This window comes from Mandrillus leucophaeus, unplaced genomic scaffold (genome assembly GCF_000951045.1).
Source record: "Mandrillus leucophaeus isolate KB7577 unplaced genomic scaffold, Mleu.le_1.0 Scaffold1139, whole genome shotgun sequence".
Taxonomy (NCBI): Eukaryota; Metazoa; Chordata; class Mammalia; order Primates; family Cercopithecidae; genus Mandrillus; species Mandrillus leucophaeus.
The window spans coordinates 190549-202259 of NW_012099643.1; the positions used below are offsets into that span (position 1 = coordinate 190549).

Below are 11711 nucleotides of genomic sequence, written 5' to 3' on the forward strand. Positions count from 1 at the left end.
TCTGTCTCAAAAAAAAAATTAATCAATCAATAATAGTACTTTTCTAAATTATATCCTTTAAGAAAAGGCAAAAGAACAAAATATCTTCCCTCATTTTCAAGTGGGGGAATGAAGCCTCTTATGTCTAATTTGCATTTGCTTCTGTAAAAGGTAGGTCTAGGCCCATGGTCTTGAACTACTGGACATCTGAATTCCAGTAGGTGCTGGATTCAGACAACTGAGGGGTGGCGTTGAGCACACTGCGTGCACATAAAAAAAGGGTTTGTGGGTGGAACTAAAAGGCAAACGAGGGAAAGTTGCTATCAAGAAACCATGGGTGGGACAGTGCAGGCTTAGGGAAGGACTGGTTCATGCTATAGATCGTGCCCCAGGAGAGGCTATGCTCTGACTTCTTCCTGTGTCCATGTAGGCAGATGAGACTATGATTAGGTGGCACAGAAGCCTGGGTTGGTGAATAAAACAGGTTGCCAGTACAGATTGCCTTTCAAGCTCTACTGATAAAATGTGTAAATACACTTAATTAAAAACTGAAGTTAAAATAAGTAAAGAAATCTTTCCAAGGTGACAAACTCAGGAAGCGGCAATGCTGATTGGAACACAGACATATCTGACTCAGATGTCAAGTCAAGCCGCTCTGTCACTTGGGACATTTTCCCACTCCCATCCTGCTCACTGAAGTGGACAATAACCGTACTACCAAGAGCCACTGTGCTGTGCCCCACTGTGTCCCTTCGATGCATTTTTGCTTTGCAGGTTTGTGCACTGCCTCACCGGGTTGGGTGTTCTTCGTTCTTGGGGATATTTTTTCTCTCTTCACCAATCTGAGAAAATTTTCTCCTCAATACCACCATCCAATTGCCTGGCCAGCACTGTATCTCTAAGAAACGGAAACTGGGAGCTGGGGAAGAAAATCTCAATGTCCTAATGGATTTGCTTTTAGAGGAAAGGTATACCTGATTTCTCCCAGGCACAATGCACCAATCACTCCACAGAGAGGCGGCATTCCCATACCTCAGGCTGCCCCTGAGAGGAAATGACCCAGGGGCTGATATTCACTAGACACCTCAGGAGACACAGCCACGGTTCTGAAACTCAAAACCAGGAAAATAACACAGGGTGCCTGAGGATGCATTGCCCTGTGAAGTTTCCAAAGTGGAACCTCAACCTAAAAACATTCCGATAAGGTGTCTGTGCCTAGGAAATATTAAAGGGAGACTAGCACAAAGGTTTTGTTTTTTGGTCTTTTTTTTTTTTTTTTTTCCCCACAGTGGAGTGTTGGGATTATTCTCTGCTTTCATCTCCTGTAAAATGTTTGCAAATGAAAAACATTTATTTTTCTAAAAAGTGCCGTCCGCTGCTCTTTGAAATAATGATTAATCAAAATACTGTATCTGAAATGTACAAAAAAGGACTAAGAGTTGATAATGTTGTGAATTAGAGAGGCGAAGTTGGTGTTGAAGACTGTCAGGAAAGAACTGAAAATTTAAAATTCGACTACAAGCCACAGTTAGGCTGGGGCAACAGAGTGGTGGATTTGAGACACTGCTTGTCACACATTTGGAAAATACAAGAGAAAATCACTTCTCCTGTGGTGTTAATTAAATAGCAGGCAGTTGAGGTGGCTCTAGTGCCCTGAGTTCCTACATTAAAACACACACACACACACACACACACACACACACACACGCAAATACATTTCTTGTAAATTGCTACCTAGGGGGAAACAAAATTCAGATTTAAGCAACCACAAACCTTCAATTAACTTCTGATTACATAACCAGGCAATGACAACCTGAATAGTGTAAATAAGATGATCACATAACTGTAACGAGTCAGTTACTGAATTCGGTTTGCTTCTTCCTTCACCTATGAAAAAACTTTCCTTCAAGCCCTTCGGTTGGACCCCAAACCACAAACCGTGGCTGGGTGCTCTCCGATCATGAATCACTGTTAACTTCAGTAAGTTTTTAACATTTTAAAGGTGACTCCCATTGTTTTTTAACAGGGGAAGGAAAAGACTGAGGACCCCTGGGATCACAGCACTTCCCACGCACAAACTACACACGGGGTCTGGACTCTGCCCTGAGGACCCTTCCATTGTCCCCGCAATCGGGGCAGACGCGAGAACGCGCGCGGTGCTTCCCAGGGTGGGCTCCGGGCGGGATGCGGAAGAACGGAACGGGATGCCCGCCCGGATTCCCGGTTGCTGGCCCACCTTGCACCCTGTGCCCGGAGGGGACCGAGGGCCGAGCTGTGCCTGCAGGGACTCCAGTCCGCAGACCCCGCAGCTGACAGCGTGGAGGCCCCGGTCCCGTCACAGCCAGTTCCGGCGCTTTCAACCAGCCCTGCCCCCACCTCGGGACGCGCGGCCTGGCACACTCACCATTTTTCGGCTTCCGGGATGTCCCGGAGTCTTAGCTCTGGATCTCACAGCATCTGCAGGTCAGAGGGTGACAGAGGCTGCGACAGAGTCACCGAGACCTCCTACCGCAAAGGATACTAAGCAATGAAGATGGACCCTGAGCTCTGGCTGGAGCGAGACAAAGGCCCCGCCAGCTCCAGGACACCGCCCCCTCTACCTTGGCTGCGCACCTGATTGGACAGTTCCCACTCCAACGCCCATGATTGGATACAGTTCCACGCCCCGTCCCCTCAGGTCATGAGTGATAGTAGACGTGATCTGAGAATGGGTTGAAAAAGGCAGGAGTTACAGGTTTTCCCTGAACCCTTTTCTGGCGCCCTTCCTTCCTTAACTGGAAACTGGCCCCGCCTGGGGAACATTTGCATTTAACTTTGTGTATAAGGTTATCTTTATTTGTGAATAATAGACATATGCTATTCACAAATGGAAACAATATGACAATTATTTTAAAATTTCAGATTTCATCACTTTCCTAGCCTCCAGTTTTTTGAGCAGGCAGCCTGAGATGTCACAAGGGAGGCAATTCTCTAAGAAATAAACTGTGAGGCACATGTGAATTTTAAATTTTCTAGTAGCCACATTTTAAAAAACAAACCAGGCATGGTAGCCTGTGCCTGTAGTTCGAGCTACTAGGGAGGCTGAGGCGGGAGCATCACTTGAGGCTAAGTGTTTAAGACCAGCTCTGGCAACATAGCGAGACCCCATCTCTGCAAAAAATAATTAAAAATTTCGCCAAGCCTGGTAGTGCACGCCTGTAATCCTGGCTACTCAGAAGGCTGAGGCAGGAGGATCACTTGAGCCTGGGAGGTCAAAACTGCAGTGAGCCACGATCACACCACTGCATTACAGCCTGGGTGACAGAGTGAAACCCTGTTTAAAAAAAAAAGATCTCTGACGAAGGCATTTTCTCTTTCTGCAATTTAGCCAAGCAGTTAAGTACGTCTTGAAGTCATCTTCTAATTTTTGACAGGGCAAGGATGTTTTCTAAAACCCCAATCTCCAGAGTTGCCATGAGGCAAATCTCCCCAGCATACATGAAAATCACTCATAGCTAATGCATTCCTCATCAGATCCAGCGCTTCTTACCCCTGGCAAATAAAAATCACCTGCGGGACAGGGAGCAGTGGTTCACGCCTGTAATCTCAGCATTTTGGGAGGCCGAGGCGGGCAGATTACCTGAGGTCAGGAGTTCGAGACCAGCCTGGCCAACATGGTGAAACCCTCGTCTCTATTAAAAATACAAAAATTAGCCGGGCATGATGGCACACGCCTGTAATCCCAGCTACGCGGGAGGCTGAGGCAGGAGAATGGCTTGAACCTGGGAGGCGGAGGTTGCAGTAAGTTGAGATCGCGCCATTGCAGAGTGAGACTTCGTGGCGGGGAGGGGGGTTCGGGAGATGGTGGAGAATGACTGGCAGGGCGGGGCAGGATGGAAACTTAAAATCCCTTAAGCCCAAGTTGCAACAGACTAATTAAATTAGAATCCTTGGAGTTGGATCTGGGCAATAATATGGTTTAAAGCTCTCAGGGTGATTACAGTGTGTAGCCAAGTCCCCAAACCACTGCTTTTCACCAACAGTTTGATGAATTAGTTACAAATGGTTTTTCAAATGCATGTAAAAACGTTTGCTGCTGAGTTGTGACCTTGCAATCTTAACTCATTTCCTACTTACTATACTTTGCAGAACCAACCTCTGCTACTCGCTTTGTTCCTGATTCTACCTGGCTCCATATGTGCTTAGTGCATACTATGCACGGGGCACTGTGCTGTGTGCCCTGGTCCCGGTGAGCATCATTCTCGGGGGAGAATCTTGCTGAAAACAAAATCACATCCCAAAAAGTTGAAATCATCCTACTGGCTGGGCGCGGTGGCTCACACCTGTAATTGCAGCACTTTGGGAGGCCGAGGCTGGTGGAACACGAGGTCATGCGTTCGAGACCAGCCTGGTTAACACAGTGAAACCCCATCTCTACCAAATATACAAAAAATTAGCCAGGCATGGGGGCAGGCGCCTCTAATCCCAACTACTTGGAGGCTAAGGCAGGAGACTCTTGTAGTGGGCCAAGATTGCACCACTGCACTCCAGCCCAGGGGACAGTGCGAGACTCCATCTCAAAACGAACAAACAAACAAACGAAAAAACCATGCTACTTACAGAATTGAGGTGAAAATTAAAAGACCTAGGGAGTCACCCAAAGTTAGAACCTGAATCAATAACTTGGAATATTAATATATATCTGATGGTGCCCTGAGCACACATGTCCATTTTATTTTATTTTACCTTATATTATTTTATTTTTATTTTTTGAGACAGAGTCTTGCTCTGTCTCCCAGACTAGAGTACAGTGGCACGGATCTCGGCTTACTGCAACCTCCGCCTCCCAGGTTCAAGTGATACTCCTGCCTCAGCCTCCTCAGCAGCTGGGATTACAGGCACGCACCAACACGCCCAGCTAATTTTTTGTATTTTTAGTACAGACGAGGTTTCACCATGTTGGCCAGACCTTGGGTGATCTGCCCGCCTCGGCCTCCCAAAGTGCTGGGATTGCAGGCGTGAGCCACTGCACCCTGCCACATGTCCCCCTTTAAAATAAAACAAAATAAAGCATTACCATTATTCTCAAATATTAATCTATAACTACTATGCAAACATGTAATATTTAAATTTTGATTGATGTATAACATGCATACAGAAATATATGTGCAAAACATTTATGGAAAGCTTGATGAATTATTACAAACCGAACTTGGGTAACCAAGAAATAGAATCAGACGTACTCATGCCCGACAGTCACTTTCTCCTTCTCTTCCCAAAAGTAAGAGCTTAAGAGTTAAGTGTAGATCGACTTTGTCATTTTGTACAAGCGTTTTATTACAGAGCATTAAAAACATATACAAGATACAAAGAAGGTGTATAATAGACCTGTTACCCAGCTTTAACAGCAACCTGACATGTGCCATTTTTGTTTCATTGACATTTCAACCAATTTCCCAACCCTTTATTAATTTTTTAGTTTTTTTTAGATAAAATGTATACACATTAAAAGGTGCGATCTTAACTGTACTTTTTGGACAAATCAACTTGCTCATATAAACATCTCCTCTTTTAAGAACAGAATTACTCCACTTAACAATCATAAATGTGCCCTCCAGTTACCTCAAAGTATTATTTAAAATCTAGATTTTTATAAAGTAGGTCTGAGTTTGGACTCAGAATTCATATTTCGGATCCATAGAGCACACGGCAAGTACAATGTCTCTTTTATCTAAAGTAAATACCATTGGATGAATAAAATTAAGAAAAATTGACTTAAGGTGAAAGGACAAATGAAAACATCTGTGCAATATGCTATCTGTAGGAGCATTTGGTTAAGAAAAACAAATTCACCAAAATTTTTTATTATTTTAATAACCAAAATTGGCAAAATTCCTACTATTGTTTTCATAGAAATGCTCCCTCACAATAAAAAATTTTCACATAGGAACGGGCGCAGTGGCTCACGCATGTAATCCCAGCACTTTGGGAGCCTGAGTCAGGTGGATCACGAAGTCAAGAGTTCAAGACCAGCCTGGCCAAGATGGTGAAACCCCGTCTCTACTAAAACTACAAAAATTAGCCGGGCGCAGTGGAAGGCGCCTGTAATCACAGCTGCTCAGGAGGCTGAGCCGGGAGAATTGCTTGAACCTGGGAGGCGGAGGTTGCAGTGAGCTGAGATCGGGCCACTGCACTCCAGCCTGGGTGACAGAGTGAGACTTCATTGCAGGAAAAAAAAAAAAAAAAAAAAAGGAAAGAAAATTCATATCATGAGAAGGCACTGGTTAAAAACAGCAAATATTTGAAAGTAAATGTCTTCTAACATTAAGTAGCAGATACCTTTTGAAGCCCATAGATGGCCTTTACATAGTTACCCAAACTTCAGTCGTTAACACAGTAAGTGCAGATAATTTTTATAGCTTCCTATTAAAATTGTGTTAATGCCTTTACAAATTTTAACTCAAGTTTTCTTGTAAAATTCACTAACTTAAATTTTGTATATGGCATATAAGTTCCCTTTACATTCAACTTAAATGTCCTTATTAGGCAGTACCTGTGTGTCTACCACCCAATATTATTTGGGGTTCCTCCATTCGCACAGACATCACGGCTGGAGAAACAGGCTGTTCCTGCTTCTTCTTCCTCTTCAGTGCATCAGTTCATCAGTCAACCAAGTCGTGTGGGAGTGGAGGTCATATATCCCCCAGCATAGAGGGTGTCATTCCTATGCACCCTGCTCAGCATAGAAAAAGATCAGAAGGTCCTCTTAGGGAACACTTACTCAGGGAGGGCTAAGCCCCTTAAGTTGTAAGAGCTCTAATCAGCAGGTATAGACTTTTCAGGAGGGAGGGATGAGGCAGCCATTCTGAACCTGGAGCTCCACCACCTCTTGTCCCATCTCCAGACAATTCTGGAGGGCTGTTCTGGCACATGTCTGAAAGGTGCACATGGAGGAACAGTGTGGGCTTTGGTCTGGTTCAGATGATGTCTGTCCTGGGGAGGCAGGAGGTCAGTGCTCAGTATCTGGGCTGGTGTCTTTGAGGTCACTAGGTTACGTTTTTGTAGCCAAGTCCATTTTCACTAGGGAAGAGGCCAGACAGTCTAAATGGCTTCCAGAGCCCCTCTCTGCTTCTCTTTGGGAGATAGGGTCTGAAAGAGGCCAAGTCAGTATTTTGGGGAAATTCTACAAAGTCTGGTTGGAAACTGGGGAGACCTCTTGCCTGGTGCTTCGTATTTGCAGTCCTAGCCACATAGATGTTTGTTAGTCCTAGCCACACAGAGCTAGGTTTGCATTTACATCAGCACAACCTTAAGACAGAGTTGAAGACGTGGCCAGGGTAAGTGTCTTGGTTGCAGGCTGGAGAACATCATAAAAGCAAACTGCTAGTTTGCTGATTTTCATCTTGGCAATGAGCATTGAGTCCTGGCCAAAGTGCTTGAGTGCAGCATGAGGCCGATTCAAAAATCCACCTCCATGCATCGGCTGTCCATAAGATAAGAGGAAGCTCAGTTCATGTGTTGATGAGAGGCTCTGCCAGGTGAAAGAATCACAACTCAGGTGTCTTGACAGCTGGCTGACTTGTGAGAAAAGATCCAGGACAGATCTATTTTTGGATGCATGGACAGGCTTCAGCCTTTTAGAATAATGTGGGAGAAATGGTATGCAAATAAAATATGGTAGGAACTCCTGATAATGAAGAGTAAAAACAAGAACTTAATAAAAAGAAGGCACAGAACCTATATAGGACTACGCCTGTAGTCCTAGCTACTCGGGAGGCTGAGGCAGAAGAATGGCATGAACCCGGGAGGCAGAGCTTGCAGTGAGCCGAGATCGCACCACTGCTCTCCAGCCTGAGTGATAGAATAAGACTCTGCCTCAAAAAATCCCTAATACTATCCACATATGAATTTGGAGGGGGACACAAATATTTAAACCACAGCAAAAATTTAATAAGGAGAAAAAACTATGTGAAGGATGACATCACTAATGATGTGTCAAAAATTGATGTTCCTATCTCAAAGGAAAGAAATGACTTATTCTTCATGACATAGAACAAAATAAAGGTCCAATGAATGATAAATCTATATGGAAAAATAAATCAGTGTTGATAAGGTGAATTCTACAGGCTGTATCAGGATTTTGGAGGCTTCTGGGGATGGGCAAGGCCCCAGAGTTTCCTCCTGTGACAGTCTCCCTGAAGTTGCTCATGCTCTTACTCAGTTTGAAATTGTATAAAAATGTTTTTTCCTGTTCCAATATTTAAGAAATTCAAAACAAAAAGGCCTATGTATGCATGATTCTCAAACAATCAGTCAGCGGTGCTCTGCTAAGGAAGAGCAAAGAGTCTCACATCCACAGAAGTACAATGTTCTGTCAGATAAAGATGTCTCCCTGCGCCAGAGCCACATATTTCACACCTGATCAGAGCCTTTCACAGGCAAGCATTGCCCTGCAGCCCTACCACAGACTTAACCCTGAGAATCCGACTTAAACACTGATGAACACGCAGCCAAGTGTTCTGATCTACATGAATCCTCTCTTAATGGTCCCTTTCAGGGATCTGGGATCTTTCCCAAAGTCATCTGCCACACACAGACCAACTCAAAAATGTGGACAAAAGCTTTGATCCTCACTGGCACACCTGCCCTGTCCTATCAGCTTCTCTAGAAGTACGCTGCTCTAATTGCTCCTGAGAGACCCCATCTTAAGGTATCTCTCTGTGCCAACATAATTGATTTCATAAAGTAGGAAGACAATAGGCAAGAGTCTAGTTATGCTGGAGGCTAAGATTCCCTTTACCTATGTCTCTAATTTACGCAAATATTGACTAATACAAATTCATCTCTAAGTGGTAGGAAAAGGGAAGGAGGAGCCCCAGTTCACAGAAGAAGGAGAAAATGTAATCAATGCTGCCTAGCTTCCAGCTTCAGCTTACCCATGGGGGACTGAGTCTCCTCTGAAAAAAGCAATGGTTCTCCATAGTACTAGTCTATTCTCATGCTACTAATAGACATACCCAAGACTGGGTAATTTATAAAGGAAGGAAGTTTAATTGACTCACAGTTCCACATGGCTGGAGGTGGGCGGTCAGTTCAAAATCATGGAGGAAGGCAAGGAGAGGCAAAGTCACATCTTACATTGTGGCAGGCAAGAGAGCATGTGCAGGCGAACTGCCCTCTGTAAAACCATCAGATCTCGTGACATATATTCATTATCACAAGAACAGCTTGGGAAAGATGCATCCCCGTGATTCAATTACCTCCCACAGGGTCCCTCTCACAACACATGGGAGTTATGGGAGCTACAATTCAAGATGAGATGTGGGTGGGGACACAGCCAAACCATATCATCCATCACCTGAAGGAACTGTGGTCTCAGACAGCTGGGCATTGAGAGTGCACGCTGCCCCCTAGAATTCCACACCTACATCACAGAGAGAGAGAACACTCTCAAAGGATTCTAAAGGGTAATGTGGGGAGTCAAAAGGAGGAGATGAATTCACAACCCCCGCCTTACCTTCTGGTCTAACAAATACTACTCCTGTCTTGGCCCAACAGGATTCCCATACTCTTTTCTGGGTTGCACAAGGAGTAATTCAGAAAGACAAAAACTTATTAATGCCCCTCCATTTCCCACAGCTTCTGAGGTTTAAGTTGTTCATTTCCTGGGTTTCAGGTTGTTGTTCTCCCTCTACCTCCACAGAATCAGTGTGTCCCATTCCAATACCTATGATTTCACCTGTATTCTTGTCACTTCCTACTTTCTCCTAGACATTTTATCTAACAGAGCCAAGCGAAACACAGACAAGGATATTTACATAAAACTTAACCAGAACTAAGTTGGAGTCCCATAAGCCTCATTGGGCTGGGATGGCACTCAGGCTGGCCTAAGATTGTGGTTATGGAAAAGAATGTCACATTTTGCCCAGGAATGATCAGTGTGGAATCTCAAATTTGGGAAATGGATCCTTAGAGCTCCCAACCGTTTCATCCTTCCCTTGGAGGTAATCTGGAAGAGATAATGCCCTTTTGGAGGAAACCATGTCTAATCAACAGATGACCTAACCAGCATGTGTGGAAAAGAAGGTAAAATCAGACAGTTGACCCATTTCCGTAGATTTGGTAATAAATGCCACAAAGTCAGAGTTCAAGTGGTCTCAAAAGCCTAAAAGGTGACACAGATTAGTTTCAAGGAACACATGGTGTCACTGAATGTTCCGACTTCCCAGAGGGTGAGTACCATGGCAACTCTGAGCAGGCTGGGAATCGATCCCAGACCCTTCCAGTTCTGTGAGAAATCAAACTTCCGGCACTTTGGAAGTCAGGAAGCCAGCACGCTGGGGGATGCGGGATCACAATTACTTGGTGAGACACGCTGCCCTGGCTACGTTCACTCCCATCAAGTAGGAGAGCTAAAGAACAGCCACGTTCCCCCTCCGCATGGCGGAAGTGCTCTGAAGGCATGGAGGAGCGAGGCTGAGGGTGGAGCCTTCGCCCACCCTGCCGGGAGCTGAAATTTCTTAACCAATGCCGGCCAGTGATCGCAGGGATGCAGGACTACAATCCCAGCGTGCACAGAGATCAGGGACAGTGCGCATCACTGGAGGAAGGGGTAGAGCTGCGCGCGCCTCGCTGGTCTTTCTGGGAGATGTAGTCTCATGGCAACTCCTAGCCCTTTGGCTACAAGGCTATAGGACTACAATCCCAGCCTGTACCAGGCTCGGGGGCGGTTCGCAGTCCAGAGGAAGGGGCAGGACGTTGCGCGCCGCGCCTGGTATGCTGGGAGTTGTAGTCTCCTCACCGTTCTTAGCCAATGGGTAGGTAGCTTCAGAACTACAATCCCAGTATGCATCGGGGCGGTGCGTAGCCCTGGAGGTAGGGTCAGAGCGGTGTAGACTTACTGGTGTCCAAAGCATTGCTGGCAGCCAATTCCGTGCCGCTCCCTTGCCAGGGAGAGTGAATACAGCTAGGGACGTGAAGGGTAGGTCTGGGCTGGGCATTGAGGAGGGTATTAGGCTAGGAAGTATACTTTACCTTTGTCCAAATCGGGCGGTTCGGCCTCCCCTCATTGACCCTGTGCAGCTGAATTTCCTCTCTCACCCGCACCTAAGGGTCTTTCCAGAGCATTGCATCGTCTCCAGCCCAGGGAGCTGCCTTCTTTCCTAAACTGCTATGGAAACTGTCCTGATGTGTGAGACAATGTCCGTTGTGCCTCAGCCCTCTGCCTTTTCCAGCCAGAGCGCGAGCTCAGCTGCTTTTGAGAGAAATCTGCCACCTGCCCACCTGCGCACAACTTCAGAACTTTGTAGGAGGTGACAAGGGCTGTGTCTTCGAGGAAATGTCACGGGCACTGGCGCCTTTTTCGCAAATGTGAAAGTTGAGAAATCAAGAAGATTAATTACTGGGTTGCCCAGGATCTGCTGAGAGCAAAGGAGAAAACCTCATTTCCCAGGCATGTGTCTTGTGAGCCATTTTTTATCAACCCTCTTAAGTGGACAAGCTCCAAAACACAACCTGAAGCTGATGATGACTTAGGCCATTTACGCTTGAACTAATTGGCCTCATCTCAAGTCAGTGTCTCAGAGACACAGGTGGGACCTGATCCCTCAGGAACAGATAGCATTCCAGATTTGTGGGAGCAACTTTTGAGATGTGGAGCACTGGGGGGTCCTTTGAAAGCCGTCAGGTTTCACATCTCTGCTTTGGATGGAAAGACCATCACCCACAGCAGTCAAGGATGTTCCTTAACTCAC

At 45.6% G+C, this 11711-nt stretch overlaps 1 protein-coding gene across 1 annotated transcript in view; it reads right to left on the reverse strand.

Annotated features, from left to right (window-relative positions):
• The window catches only part of LOC105551020 (zinc finger protein 682-like), a 37133-nt gene extending 34584 nt beyond the window's left edge, over window positions 1-2549 (reverse strand). Inside the window, 1 exon segment of the mRNA XM_011996144.1 lies at window positions 2384-2549. Coding sequence (XP_011851534.1) covers window positions 2384-2386 — 3 coding nt within the window. The 5' untranslated portion in view covers window positions 2387-2549.
• Window positions 2550-11711: the final 9162 nt, after the last annotated feature.